The sequence below is a fragment of the Neolamprologus brichardi genome, chromosome 9, assembly GCF_056152115.1.
Source record: "Neolamprologus brichardi isolate AB-2024 chromosome 9, ASM5615211v1, whole genome shotgun sequence".
Lineage (NCBI taxonomy): Eukaryota > Metazoa > Chordata > Actinopteri > Cichliformes > Cichlidae > Neolamprologus > Neolamprologus brichardi.
Genome location: NC_142112.1, coordinates 9,919,819 through 9,935,370, shown reverse-complemented (window position 1 = coordinate 9,935,370; position 15,552 = coordinate 9,919,819). Strand labels below are relative to the sequence as shown.

General features: G+C 47.1%; 2 protein-coding genes across 4 annotated transcripts in view; both read left to right on the top strand.

The window, feature by feature from the left end:
* Positions 1-8,349, top strand: part of LOC102793145 (sarcoplasmic/endoplasmic reticulum calcium ATPase 2) — a 23,210-nt gene extending 14,861 nt beyond the window's left edge. For all 3 annotated transcript variants that reach the window (XM_087845887.1, XM_087845888.1, XM_087845886.1), the window contains 11 exons: positions 161-286; positions 360-581; positions 679-790; positions 2,947-3,185; positions 3,261-3,481; positions 3,568-3,770; positions 3,919-4,004; positions 5,850-5,983; positions 6,055-6,172; positions 6,255-6,389; positions 6,470-8,349. In XM_087845887.1, the coding sequence (XP_087702013.1) occupies positions 161-286; positions 360-581; positions 679-790; positions 2,947-3,185; positions 3,261-3,481; positions 3,568-3,770; positions 3,919-4,004; positions 5,850-5,983; positions 6,055-6,172; positions 6,255-6,389; positions 6,470-6,652 (1,779 nt within the window). In that variant the 3' untranslated portion in view covers positions 6,653-8,349. The remainder of the gene's footprint in view (positions 1-160; positions 287-359; positions 582-678; positions 791-2,946; positions 3,186-3,260; positions 3,482-3,567; positions 3,771-3,918; positions 4,005-5,849; positions 5,984-6,054; positions 6,173-6,254; positions 6,390-6,469) is intronic.
* On the top strand, positions 6,658-15,552 carry LOC102793738 (tryptase-like). The gene is made up of 4 exons (XM_087845479.1): positions 6,658-6,726; positions 14,425-14,665; positions 15,046-15,195; positions 15,236-15,552. Exons 1-4 carry the CDS (start codon positions 6,658-6,660, stop codon positions 15,550-15,552), a joined length of 777 nt encoding a protein of 258 aa, XP_087701605.1.

Below are 15,552 nucleotides of genomic sequence, written 5' to 3'. Positions count from 1 at the left end.
TGTTTCCGTGCTCTCCCTTCTGTCTCACACATCGTTACCCAGTAAGCAAATGTGAAGGTGGTCTGCTGAAGAGCAGCAAAGAATAAACTGTGGAGAGCTGAAAGAAAAGAGAAACATCGCTGATGTGGCGGAGTCGTACTAAACATGTGTTTGTTTTCAGGTGATTAAGCAGCTCATGAAGAAAGAGCTGACTTTAGAGTTCTCCAGAGACAGGAAGTCCATGTCCGTGTTCTGTTCATCCAACAAACTCACTAGATCTGCTGCAGGAGCCAAGATGTTTGTTAAGGTCGGTGCACACGCCTGCGTCTCCGCTTTTACGGAGCAACGGCGATACTGAGCGCTCTGATCCTTCTGCTCAGGGAGCGCCGGAGAGCGTCCTGGAACGCTGCAGCTACGTCCGAGTCAGCGGCTCTGCTCGCGTGCCTTTGAGCCCGGCGGTTCGAGAGCAGCTCCTGTCTGTCGTACGGGAGTGGGCGACGGGCCGGGACACGCTGCGATGTCTCGCCATGGCGACGAGGGACGCGCCTCCTGACATCCACCGCCTCAACCTGGAGAACTCAGCGGCCTTTGCTACCTACGAGGTGAGAGCTTGTTAGACGCGTGGTCGGATCGACGGAGCGGTGAAAGGGAGTATCACGCCGCAGACACGTAACGGTTTCTGTCGTCTGTTCTTCCCAGTCCGACCTGACCTTTGTGGGCTGCGTGGGGATGTTGGATCCCCCGAGAAAAGAAGTGCTTAACGCGGTGCGAATGTGTCGGCAGGCTGGAATACGAGTCATCATGATCACAGGTACTCACCTCCAAACAGCAGCTCTTCTTCTCTCCTATAAACACAGGCAGCACTGTTACCGTGGATCGTTTCCTCACCGTGATGCTGACTGTCGAGGACGCACATCAGGTGAACTTGACACGGCCCGTGGCCTTAAATGGAGTCACTGAGCCTGTGGCGGTTTGATGTTGAAACCAATCTCAGTTTCGATCAGCTGTTGGTCACGTGACCCTGACTCCGCCCACTCCGTTTCTTTGGGCAGCACAGCATTATTGGCAGGCCTGTGTCTGACACAGTTACCACAGCGTGCCAGCCGCGGCTCAGCTGTTACAGTTAGAAGGACACATCAGAGGCTTTGTTTTTCAGATTTGTTGATTGCAGATAAACCAATCAGACCACTCGTGTGCTCAGAGCGGCAAAACTGTTGAAACAAATAGTTTATTGTTACTGTGCCTGATCTGTGAGCTACGCTTCAGCACTCTTCACAGAGCCCGATGGCCTGATGGTCCTGACTCTATCCATGTCAAAGAGCTCTGACTTCCTCCTCTGCCTGCCGTGTTGAGGCAGCTGCTTTTGTTACAAGATGAATGTGTTCATGGTTAAAGTTGAAGGATGTGATAGAAAGGATCTCCATGATGCTGCTGACAACAAGTGAGCATCCTGAGTTTCTTTAGACGCTCACTTTTCCAACTTGTGTCGCTGGTGCTGAGACGGGTGTTTGAGAACAGCTGACGGCGTGATCTACGCCAGAAACAAACCTGGCTTTGACTAAACATCCAGTGAGAACACATAAGTAGCATTTATCTAACCAGTACTGCTGCTGGTACGCACATTCATTGCATGGTCCCAGTACGACATGCATTCATTAATCTGAAACTAGGCTTTCGTGGCAGGTGAGGAAATTGAAATAACGTCTGAAGGACTGAGTTAATTTGATTTCCCCAGAAGGGTGTGCTGGTGTCCCAGACCTGGTAACGATGCTGTGATAAACTTCTGAGGCTCAAAAATATATCAGACTCCTGAAAGTTTTACAGCCTCCTCTGGTGTGATTAGACGTAGACGGCCGAGGTCAGCAGTGATCTGATCACTGGACTGACTAATAAATCAATCCCAGCAGAGCGTCTGACTCAGGTGACTTCCTGTTAATAATCCCCACCCAAGTAAAGTCTGTGGTCGTGTCCAAATTCATGGGCTGCTTCCTCCTGAGGCCGCATTTGTAGACCGATTACGTCACAGCGACACGCTGAAGGCTGTCCAAATTCGTAGACTCCTCCGAATGCAGCCGACAAATGCGTCCTCCTTTTCCCCGAATTTGAAGGATGGGTCGGGTGTGTCCTTCGTGGCCACCATATCCCAGAATTCATAGCGCGGCCCAGCCAAACTCCAGTTTCCAACAATGGCGGCCGCTACTAAGTTTTAAAATTACTCTTATTAATCTTTCTGGGTCACAAAATAAACTTTTAACATATTTTCAGGCGAGAAAGTAGCTGTGTAAACATCAAATATCTGCTCGGTTTATCAAGATATCGCATATTTGCAAAAGTGCTTCGACGTTTTCAGAGACGTCTGCTACCCACCAGCTCGATAGCTCGCCGGGAGCTCGAGGGTCACTGATGCGGCCGAGAACGGCACAACTCCCGGCACATCATTTTCAGATCACCGCGGAGTTTCGCTGCTCAGGTTAAACGTAATATATAAGTCACTTAGACAACCTAAAAATGTTATTGTTGGGCTTTTTTCAGTGTTTTGTTTGTTCGTGAGTAAATCGGTTTGGCTGAGATTAAAGTTATTAGATTAGATAAAACTTTATTAATCCCCCGGGTGGTTTTCACACAGCCGAATAAACGTCAAACAGAAAACTGATTAAACAGAAGTGTGAGACGGTCGAGAGTTTCCTCCAGTGTCCTGTTATATTTTAGATAGCAAGGAGCAGACGGCCGAGTTTATTAAACTCCACCGAGACAGCGGTGACGGTAATCTGAAGGCTCGACCGTCCAATTTCACGGTCGTTTACTTCCGGCCTACCCGACCATCTGAGTACCCGGCCCACGTAGACTGCGAAGGCCGGGTCCTCAGGAGGATCCATGAATTTGGACACGACCTGTGTGTAGGAAAGCAACACAAGAACGAGCTAAACGAAGCTCGACTCTGACGACTCTTCTCTTCTTCTTCTGTAGGGGACAACAAAGGAACAGCGCTGTCCATCTGCAGGCGAGTGGGCATCATCACCGAGCAGGAGGAAGAGCAGGAGGGCGCGGGGGTCATCGGGGGCCTAACGGGGCGGGAGTTTGACGAGCTGCCCCCACACCTGCAGCGTCAGGCCTGTCAGACGGCCCGCTGCTTCGCCCGGGTGGAGCCGGCCCACAAGAGTCGGATAGTGGAGTACCTGCAGAGCCTGAACGACATCACGGCCATGGTGAGAGAGCGAGCGCGTGCTCATCACCTGCTCGGGCTGTCTGCTGTTGTCACCTAATGGTTCTCGACGGTTTAGACAGGTGACGGGGTGAATGACGCGCCGGCGCTGAAGAAGGCAGAGATCGGCATCGCCATGGGCAGCGGCACAGCGGTGGCCAAGTCTGCCTCCGAGATGATCCTGGCTGACGATAACTTCTCCACCATCGTGGCTGCCGTGGAGGAGGGCAGAGCCATCTACAACAACATGAAGCAGTTCATCCGATACCTGATATCCTCCAACATCGGAGAGGTGGTCTGGTTAGTAGGAGGAAGCGGCGTTACCGTGCGTGTTTGTGATCAACCAGACGCCTCCTCTCTGATCCCTGCTCTCCGTCTGTCCGCAGTATTTTCCTGACAGCAGCACTGGGCATGCCTGAAGCTCTGATCCCCGTCCAGCTGCTGTGGGTCAACCTGGTCACCGATGGATTCCCAGCAACCGCTCTGGGCTTCAACCCTCCGGACCTGGACATCATGTCTCGTCCTCCTCGCTCCCCGAAGGAGCCGCTCATCTCCAGCTGGTTGTTCTGCCGCTACCTCATCATCGGATGTGAGTGGCTCACCTCCTGCCATATTGGGAGCATCGTCCCTTTCATGTTTGAACCAGGATGAAGCTAGATTACATGCACAGCACAGGATTTCTGTATTCTTGTTTAACTGCTTTGAAAGTGCACCGCAGTGACTGTGTTTGTCCACAGGTTATGTGGGAGCTGCCACAGTGGGAGCTGCTGCCTGGTGGTTCATGGCGGCCCACGATGGACCCAAACTGACCTTCTATCAGCTGGTAAGCATCTTACATTTTCCCAAATATTGAAGAGCACCTTATTTCTAACACGAGCACAACTCCAAACCTGAAGAGACAGTTTTTGGTGCTTTTATGGAGACGAACAGCCTTTGTGGGGCAAAGAGTGGGCAGTTCGTCTTGTAATCAGAAGTTCGAGCCCCGGCTCGGACAGTCTCTGTCGTTGTGTCCTTGGGCAAGACACTTCACCTACCGCCTACTGGTGATGGTCAGAGGGGCCGATGGCGCGAAATGGCAGCCTCACCTCTGTCAGTCTGCCCCAGGGCAGCTGTGGCTACATGTAGCTGCCTCCACCAGTGTGTGAATGAATAGTGGAATTGTAAAGCGCTTTATAAATGCACTCCATTATTATTATTTGTTCGTCTGCCTTACAGTATCATGTTGTGTCTCGATGCACGCTCAGTCATCCAGGTAACTCTCCACAGGTTAGCTGTGTCCCAATTCAGGGTCTGCACGCTTCAAGTACGCATTTTAAGTGTGATTACGTCACCGCCACGCGACGACGGCTGTCCCAATTCGAAGTGTACTTCAAATGCATACTCCAAATGCGCCGTCGATTTCCCCAAATATCAAGCGTGGTCCGGTGCACGCTTCGTGGTCCCATATATCCCACAATTCATAGCGCGGCGGTGGGTGTGGATAATTTTGCCGCAAAATACGGCAGAAGGGAGCGGCCGAACTGTCAAAGGTAAGTACTGAATATGACGTCACTTATTTATGTGCGAATGTTTAATAACGAAGAACATTAAAACATTGCAGTTGGCCACATGTCGGCAAAGTTGTGTGACATTAGTGATGTTTGTACTTTCAGCATTAACTTGGTTGTAAAGCCTTCTTTATGATATATATATATATATATATATATATATATCTGACAATACTATAATATTGTCCATATTATATTTACATTACCACAGTGAGATGACTTTAGTCTCATGAACAAAATCAGCTAATTATTATTTACTAGCTAATCTTAAATGACTGTTCAGTACAGAAATGAAGCCCAACAATCATGTTTTACAGTCCTGTGGTCTCAGCCTCAGATACTCAACTAATCAAAGTGATGTCATGACAAAAATTAATGACCAACAAAACATTTTTCTCCTTCATTTCTGTCACACAAAGCTGCATGAAACGTTTCTCGCGGTTAGTATCATGGTTGCTAGGCAACCTGAACAGCGCGACGAAGGCCCGACCGTCCCATTTCACAAGCCTCTCACTTCCGCACTTCTCGTGCTTATAGTACACACCGTACGTAGTGCGCGTACTTCAAGCGTGCAGACGTAGCGTTTCGTCATCATCAGGTGACGTCTTCAGTCTCAGCTGCAGGTTTGTGGTTGTTCATCAATGGTCATGAGAATTTGCATAATTGTGATGAAGGAGCTGAGCTCCAGCCCATTGTTCCCTCAGTGGGCTGGTTTCAGTCATTGTGCAGATTGAAACCTGCAGTCAGCTGAGACTGAAGACGTCACCTGATGATGACGAAACGCTGCGTCCAGATGCTTCATGTTGTTGTGATTTGTTGCTGTGTGAATAAAACTGAACTGGCAGTCTGTTTGTTGATGCTTCAAAGGTCAAAGGTTACCACAGGAACACATCAGATAAACTGATCCAGCGTAAATGTCCTCATGAAGCACTCTGCCTCGTTTCTGTGCGTTCACACACCAGTGAATGCAGCACAGAGTGACCTGGGGTTCAGTATTTTGCCCATCTGGCACACAGACTGGATCCAAGCATCAGCGTCACTGCAGAGCGCCTGCTCCACCTCGTGAGCCGTACGCCCCCTGCAGGGTGTAGTAATGCTGTTTTGGCTTTTCCCCACTACAGTCCCATTATCTGCAGTGCAGCGAAGGCCACGCCGAGTTTGCTGGAGTGCAGTGTTCGGTCTTTGAGTCTCCGTATCCTATGACTATGGCTCTGTCTGTGCTGGTCACCATAGAGATGTGCAACGCCTTGAACAGGTAAGAAAAGACAGTCAGGTGAGAGGTGACGATGGCAGAGGAAAGTAATTCGCTTTTTTTGGGCTGTCCAGTCTGTCCGAGAACCAGTCCCTGCTAAAGATGCCCCCGTGGTCCAACCCCTGGTTGGTGGGGGCCATCTGCCTGTCCATGGCGCTGCACTTCCTCATTTTATATGTGGACCCCCTGCCGGTAAGACCAGAGACAGTCCTGCACGTTCAGTCCTTTTCTATGGCTGCAGGCCGAGCTGAACTGCCGATGCTTCTGTCTCCAGGTGATATTTCAGATACGCCCACTGTCCTGGACGCAGTGGGTGGTGGTTTTGAAGCTGTCGCTTCCTGTCATCTTGATGGATGAGGCCCTCAAGTTACTGGCCCGCAACTACATCGAGCCAGGAAGCCACATCCAGGTCAGAGCAAGCGATGTCAGCAGGTTGTCTCACCGTAACACGTTTCTTTTCTAACGCTTCTCTGTTCACATCTCCCAAAGACTTTAGAAGAGGAAGAGGAGCAGCAGAGGGCGAGGGCCAACGTGGGGTTGGTCGGTGCTGCGGCGATGAGGCTCCATCAGTCGCTTAAGGGCGTGTCCTGGTCCTTCGTGCTGATCTCTGCACCGCTGGTGATCTGGATCTTCAGTCTGGACTCTGACATCACCAACATCTTCTGGGAGTGACGGGGATGTGGGTGGGCTGCCGGGGACGCACAAACACGGTGAAGGAAGGGAAAGGGGGTGTGGGAGGTGTAAGGGTGGGGCGTGGGGAAACGAGGCACGAGCAGAGGTGATGGATGTGACGAAGGAAACATGTGACCCTCAGACAATCAGAGAGAGTGTGTGTGTGACAGCCTCACCGATGAAGGCGCTGCGTGCAGCTGATCTGCTTTGAGTTCACACTTCCTCCCACGTCCCTGCTGTGTCGCCACACCCACAGACACGTCACGGCTGTGGTTTCTTTACAATCTTCCAAAGAGGGCTGTTGGTTTGTGTGAACTTGGATTTATTCTTTCATGTAATTTGAAATAGAGAGAAATGTTAGTGTTTGAGGTTTGGTGCATGTGTGTAGTTTACAGTGTGTGTTGGTGTTTTCCATATTTCTCCTGACATTCCCGGGTCCCTGCTGCGCCGATGCTACCGTGCTTCACGCAGCACTTTTATGAGGAAACGAGTGGATTAGAAAGGCTCTCCATCCACACTGTTGTTCACGTAGTAATAATGTGCTCCGCGATAAGGCCGCCTGCCTCTGGAGCAGCAGAGTCCGCCAGCCGGCTGCTTTCATAGTCTGCACTGTTGTTTGGATGTCCTCACGTGAAACTAATCCGAGCCGTGAGGACGGCGAGCGTTTCAAATGCATGTGAGTGCACGTCATACACTTTGAGTTTTAAAGTTGATCCTGCAGAAGCGTCTCCCTGCAGCCGGGAGTGAACCTGATGAGGATGCACACATTTATCAGAGGCTAACCCTTCTAGCATATACGATTGATTCTGATGGCCGACTGTCCTCTGTTGTCTTTTCTGAATCGATGCCAACGCTGCTGGCTGTCCTGAAGTTGACGTGGCATTCGTTGGCTCGTCTCAGACAGGCTGAGGGCAGAATAAGTTCTTCAGTTAACTGGTGTTCAGTACGGCTGTGCTGCCAGTCGGCCTCTACCTGACGCGCTTTCCCTGCTTTGTGTGTGATTGATTTGGTTCTGGATGTCAGGGATTCATGTGTTTCTTTCAGGTCGGTCCTCCCTCCTCCAGAGCAGCCGTGTCTGTGTTGGTGAACGTCACAGTTTCAGTTTGATGTGAACACAGATTTGAACGAGGGTCTGCCTTTTTGTCCAGCGATGCCATGAAGTCTTGAACTTGTCATTATGTAACACATGCAGCCTTCATTGGGAGGAATATCATTACTGAAGGACAGGAAGAGTTAGAGAGTAGCCCTAATGTTCTGACATCGTCATTTTGTAGAGAAGTAAATCATTAAGATTCACACTAAAAGCTGATTTAAGGAGTTTTGTATTTAAGTTGTGTTATTCATGGTGTGACTGATTTTCTGTGTGAAGCTGTTGGAGGTTTTGTTGTTTGGCACAGAATCTTTTTTTCTCATTTCAATTTATAGTTTTCTCACAATAGACTAAAAACTGGTTTAAAATAAAGAGACTGTGATTGCTCCTTCTGCTCTCTTCAAATCAGTGCAGCAGGAAACAAACATGCTGATGTGGGATGAATATTTATGCTTTTCTGCAGATGCCGCCCCATCTCTTTAAAACAACGACATTGCATCAACTGCATTTACTCTGTACTTTGTTATTATTGCTGTTTCCTCTGCTGCCCCCCCCCCCACAGAGAAGTGAAGGGAACACGCCTGAAATAAAGGTTGGATTAGAAAAAGGTCACAGTGTCTTTCAGGTCATTGCATCTCAAATTACTGTCAGCCGTCTGCTTGACCATCACTAAAATGTTAGGGTAAAACGTTTGTGTGTTTGTGTGTGCACATGTTTAGATAGAGCTGGACTAAAACACACAGCAGCACATGAAGAAGCTTTAAGCACACTGACAGAATCCAGAGTTCAGCAGGGCGTAAGATGCAGGCAGGTCATTCGTGGCACGCCATAACCACATAGTTTCATATATACAGAAACCTCTGCTGAGTACGGACTGGAAGACCCCAGGTCAGAATGGGAGACGCCCCCTAGAATGGTGCAGAGTGACTGAGCTGAGATCCTGTGGTGGCTAACCAACCGGACGTAGTGCTGGACAGAGGAAGGTGTAGCTATACCGAGAGATAGGAACGCGAGCAGCTGAAGTTCAAAGGTCTGTGAGAGAGTTTCAGAAGATGGACGGTGAAGGCAACACTGGTAATCAGAGTACTCGGGCCAGGGACCTACAGTAAACTGGGGGCGTGGCTCCAGGAGCTAAACAATCAGACAATCACTTCACCGACAAGGTCCAGAAACTTCCCCTGGATCCAGATGAAACCACTGATGTAGTCTCTCTCTTCACTTGCATACCCACCACGGAGGCCGTGGAGACTGTCAGGAAACGACTACAAGAAGACAGCTCCTTGGAGGACAGGACCAACTTCACACCCGATCAGACCTGCACACTGTTAGACCTCTGCCTCACCACTACATATTTCAAATACAACGAAGGCTATTACAGACAAAAACATGGCTGTGCCATGGGCTCCCCCGTGTCACCTATTGTAGCCAACCTTTACATGGAGGAAGTGGAAAGGAAGGCTCTTGGCTCTTTCAAAGGAAGAGTACCCAGCCACTGGTACAGATATGTAGATGACACCTGGGTCAAAATCAAGACACAAGAAGTGGAATCCTTCACTGCGCACATCAACGCTGTGGATAAAAACATCAAGTTCACCAGGGAAGACACAAAGGACGACTGTTTGCCTTTCCTGGACTGCGCTGTGCACATTGAAGAGAACGGCAACCTCAACATCGAAGTTTACCGGAAGCCCACACACACGGACCAGTACCTCCTGTTTGACTCCCATCACCCTCTGGAACACAAACTTGGAGTAATCAGGACCCTACACCACCGGGCAGAACATGTTCCCTCTAAGCCTGAAGGGAAAAAGAAGGAACACACACATGTAAAGGAAGCACTCAAAACGTGCGGCTATCCTAAATGGGCATTCATAAAGTCAGCAAAGAGGCACAGAAAAGAAGATCAGACACCAGCGAGGGAGGATAAGAAGGACAGACGCAACAACATTGTCATCCCCTATGTAGCCGGTGTATCAGAGAAACTCAGGAGGGTTTTCTCCAAGCATGACATCCCGGTGTACTTCAGACCCAGCAACACACTCAGACAAAAACTGGTTCACCCGAAAGACAAAACGCCAAAACACAGACTTAACAATGTGGTGTTTGCTGTACAGCAGCGAGGAATGCCCAGACCTCTACATTGCAGAGACCAAACAGCCACTTCACAAGTGCATGGCACAACACAGAAGAGCCACCTCCACAGGACAAGATTCAGCTGTCCATCTGCATCTAAAGGTCAAAGGTCACTCTTTCGAGGATGCCAATGTTCACATTTTGGACAGAGAGGACAGATGGTTTGAAAGAGGAGTGAAAGAAGCATCCATGTCCACTGTGAGCGACCATCTTTGAACAGAGGCGGTGGTTTACGACTAGGGATGGGTATTGATAAGATTTTCACGATTCTGATTCCATTTTTGATTCTGTTATCGATTCTTTTTATAAAAAGGAGAACACTAAGGTCGATTAGCTTAGAACTTTGTTTTATATCTTCTCTTTGAACAAGATAGAAATTTAGGAGTAACATGGCCTTACAAACCCTTAAGAGATCCAGCCTACGGCTCTTCAATGGGGCGTCACAGGGTCCCCAGGAAAAAACTGTAAATGTAAAATAATAAAATAAATATTCTTCTGTAGCAATCACAAAGTATAACATAAATGATTCTGTAGCAATTACACAAGAATATCCAGTAATGTCCCTGCCTACAATTAAACACATTCACTTACCGAAAATCATCTGCTGTGGCAAACGGCTGCAAGCCTTTGACCACAAACTGAGTCTCTGCTCGGTGACATTCGTCTATCCTGCCTGAAAGGAGACGCTACGGTAGACTGCAGCGAGAACTGCCAGCATCTGAGCCAGACTCTGTCTCATCATGGTCACCTAAATGCACAGTAATGGCAGGTTTGTAATAAGGCAGATCGCGCTAACATAATCTGCACTGTTGTTGATTATTTACCTGCATTAACGGGAGAGGACGTGCAAACGTTACCGCTGCTGCTGGGTTGAGATTCACGAGTCCGGAATTAAAAACACGACATTCATTTAAGGTCATCGCGTGTTTGTGAGCAAATGCTTTTGTATATTCGTAGTGTTTCCTCCCTTAAATGAAATATCTACTTTGCAAGTATTGCAAGTTGTCCTGTTGTCATCCGTTCTCGTAAAGTATGACCAAACTTTTGAGCGTTTGAGCCGCCATGTTTCCTGCCAGGTAAATGACGCTCCGCAACGTGGTGACGTCATTCGGGGCTAGTGTTGTGGAAGTTTTCCATTTAAATAAAGCCTGCAGACGAGCGGTGTGCGGTAGCTAACATCCTTTAATCAAAACACACAAAACAGGCAACCAAGCTTGTGGAGAGCCTACATGACCGCGGGGCAGACGGTCAGCAGAGTCTCCCTGAGCCTAGCATGGCTCTCAGTTAAATACCTTCTCCAGGAACAAAAGGCAGTACACAGCTGTTTCACACTTAAGGTTCACACTCCCTTGCTACAAAAGATTCTTCCTGTGGAGTCGTCTGCTTCCCCCAACTTCCTTACTGCCATTTGTCTTATAGTATGAGTGTGAAGCATGTTTAAAAATCCAGTGGCACCAAGGCATCATACAATAAAATAATGTGATTAATACATAAGTAAAAGAAATTCCCATACAGCTAGGGATGGGTATCGTTTAGGTTTTATCCGATACCAGTACCAAACCGGTACTTTTGAAACGATGCCGATGCTTAAACGGTGCTCGAACCGGTGCTTAAAGAATGGAAAAAACACAAACTTTGTCCAAAAACCTCTCATGTTTAGCTGTTTTCCACTTTTTCTTTGGTCATTTTAGCCTTTTTGGCCAGGGTGAAGGGAGTATCTGCCATCAAACAAGAAGACAGCTGCATGTAGCTATGATGATGTTTGCTAGTTCACCTTACATGCATTACATGGCCTACTTCATATAGTGAATCATATAAGGCCTTTATGATTTACTCATGAAAGTGGCCACTTTCTCATTACTTTCATATATTGTTTTAGTATCCAAAACATACAAGTTTCATTTATATGATTTTTCAATGGATCTTATATCTGTTTTCACTCGTGTATGCTTTTCATTTAAGTTTCACACAAGACAGATACAAACTTTATGAGATTTATATAAATCTTTTCCATATGGGATAGCAGACAGCTACAGTCACCTGTGTCATCATCCACCGGTCAGCCAAAGAGGCCACACCCCTAATAAGGCAAACTTTAATGCCTAACGCAGTTTAAACAGGTGAGTTATAAAAACAGGCGTTTTGAATGAGGAAATTATCCACAGAGTCTATGGGGACTGACTCACTGCTGCCTCTGCTGGACACCAGGGGAACTGCAGGGGTTGGCTTCATTTCTCAGACCATTGCTTTAGGACAGAGGTCGGCAACCTTTCTGATGGCGAGTGCCATTTAAACTTTCCTCAGAGGTCAGTGTGCCATATGATTGCATTAGCAATAAATTTAATAACTCTCTATATCAACAGTTACAGACTATATAGAACCACTTTATAGGATTATATTTGTTCACAGATGTTGGCAGCTGTCAGCGAATAGTTATCAGCTATTATGAAACAAAAAAGACTTTTTCTCCATAACAGCAAATGAACTGTACAACAGAAAATACAAATGCTGTTTATGGTCTCCTCACAACAGTGATAAGAAAATAAACTGGGCCAACATGGCATGTTTGTTAATACAGAGACACACATGTTAATGTGATCTCTGGTCTCCCACTCAGAGACACAGGTCTCCCAGTGTCCAGCATTCAGACCTGAGGACTCATGTGAGAGAAAATCTGCTCACACAGACATGTAGAGCCAAACACTGTCAATAAGGCCTCTGCAATGTTCTGAAGACAATTAAACCTGTCAGGTAGTGACGTCCAGCAGGTGAACATGCAGCTCCATGAACAGCTGTGGATTCCAGCTGCTTCGATGATGCCTTAACTGGCATTAACTCAGCCAGTTAATGTGAGACAAATCCAGGTGCTCATTAAAGATTTCTGGTTTGATCAGAAAAGAAAACATTGGTCCAAACACCTGAAAGTCCCCAAAATGCATTGTGAATTCTGTCTCGAGTCTACGGATGTATCCGTGTATCTCCGTGGTGCTGATGCTGAGCGGACAGCTGCTGAAGCTTTTGAAGTGTCAGAATGTGGAAAGCTAACAACGTCCCTCTCACCAGTAGATAAGTTATTTTTAGCCAATTACAAGTTGAATCTGGTAGTTGGGGTTGTTAGCTAAGATACTGTCATTAAGAAGCGGCACAACTAATGTGTCTATGTGAGCTAATCTGTGATGTGCACCGCTGGTCCGGCCATTTATTTTTTAATGCACCTTCTCAGATTAACTCACTGTGTGTCGTGCCCAGGGCTGGACTGGGACAAAAAACCAGCCCGGGCATTTTGACCAGAGACCGGCCCCCCAGGTATTAAAGCCATAAAGCATTTGAATGAAAACAAACGCTGTGGTGACAGTGATGTACAGTCTTGTTGGTATATGTGTGATTTCTATACATTTTACAAAAACTTTGGTTGTAAGATTCAGATAATTATTTATTAAAAGCTAGATATTTTAAATGAGAATAAGAAAGAAAAGTATTTCTTTGTGCCCCCCTCTCCCTGTTAATGCCCTACCCTCCCCCCTGGCAACACTTTGCTAGACCCGCCCCTGCACAGTTACCAGCTGTCAACTACACAGAAAAGGATCCTGATGTTATTTGTTTCTCAGAAACAGTTCATAACACAACTCATTCATGTCACCTAAAAGGTAAACCTGTTTCTCCATCACCAACAGCTGATCAAGCTTAAACGTGCTGCTGTTGTTTAGCGCGACATCCGCTGGTTTCCTCTTTCTGGCACAAAGTGATAAACAAACAAGAGAGAAAAGCTGATCAGCTGATCATTGATCAGTTTTATGATTGAAGTAGCAACAGGAGAGGGAGGGGGAGAGAATGAGAGAAGAGGCAGCTGTGCAGTGTAACGACAGAATAAATCCAGCTTTGTGTCTTTTTTCATCCTAGCTGAAGTCCGGGACAAACTGTGTCTCTTCTCAGCTCAACATGAAACGCGTAATATTTTCTCTGAATACAAGACAATTCAGCTTTTTACAGGACGGTTGGCAACTCTACTAATTACCTTATGAATAAAGTTCACTATCAGTAACATCATAGCACCCACCCAGCTGTATAGAAACTCCGTCATGCTAGCTAGTAGCAGTACGAGTTATTGTAACTGACTGTAAAAAGTCAGCATAACGAAAATAAACTCCACCTAAACTTGGTTTATATCTGACCCAGATAGACTGCAGGTCATAACTTCTTACCTGAATTTCAGTTCACCTAAGTAATGAATGCATGAACTAGTTTTTCAGCGTCACTCTGAGATATTGTGCAAATGGAAGAAAACAGTCCTGTTTAATATGTCCTCTCTACTGTCGAAAAAACTGAAACAGCTGGGTGAAGTGATGACTTTTTAAGTCACGGTTTAACTGCTGCCAGCTTAAAGGCCTGTGGTACATAGATTCAGGGCAGATCATATTTAATATTGATGGTAGGACTTCTTTGAACAGGCTTTAAAAAATGTGGTAAACAGGAAGTCAAACATTATATCTTTTCATGTTGATACCAATCAGAATAACTGTGTACTGTTTGTGTCTCATGATGATCTCAGCACCAAACTGAGCGGCCTGACTGTGAATCTGGGCCGTCAGCGTCGAAGACAGTGACACAGATCATCATCTATCCAAACTACAACTCTGATACCAATGACAACGACATCTGCCTCCTGCAGCTCTCCTCACCGGTGGCTTTCACCAACTACATTTCTCCCGTCTGCCTGGCAGCTTCAAGCAGCACCTTCTACAGCGGTGTTAACAGCTGGGTCACCGGCTGGGCCGATATAGGGAGTGGAGGTCATAAAGACATCTGACTGTTTCAGAGAAATTTGACTATAATGCAGGAAACAAGTGTGCTGTCTCAGAAATATTTAGAGCAATAAAATGTTTCAAAACAAGAAAGAATGATTATGTGAATTAACCAGTCTGGAAGTGCTGAATCTGCACCAAGTCACAAAGATCCCTGGTTGAAAGAAAGTATACTTTCTGTCTAGCTGACACTGCCCCCAAGTGGTATTAGACAGCTACTACATGTTGACGTCCATCTAATGTCTGTGTGAAGTTACGTTTATTTTTTTTAGCACATTTAAAACCAGCAGCTGTTGTGCTTCTTCTAAAACAATGAAATGAGGTGAAGTGAGGTCATTACACTACAAAAGTTTATTTTACCCCTTCAGTGTCGCTTCCTTCTCCACAAAACCTGATGGAGGTGGAGGTTCCTGTTGTAGGAAACAGACAGTGTAACTGTGACTATGGAGTGGGAAACATCACTGACAACATGATCTGTGCCGGGTTACGTACAGGAGGAAAGGACTCCTGTTACCTGTGTTTGGCACATTTTCACCTTCTACAGTTTCCTCTCCTCAGCTTTGCTCTCAAAGGGGGATTCAGGAGGTCCAATGGTGAGCAAGCACAACGGCTGCTGGATTCAGGCGGGAATCGTCAGTTTTGGGGAAGGTTGTGCTGAGCCGAATTTTCCAGGAGTCTACACCAGAGTATCCCAGTACCAAACCTGGATCAACAGCTGGATTTCCTCCAACCAGCTGGGCTTCATGACGTTCACGTCCACTGGGACCAACAGTGACCTCAATGTCACCTGCCCGAATAGCAGCGAGGGTCGTCCTGCTCACTCCTTCATCTTTGTCTTCTTCCATCTCCTCAGCTTTGCCTTTTGTCTCTGCTGA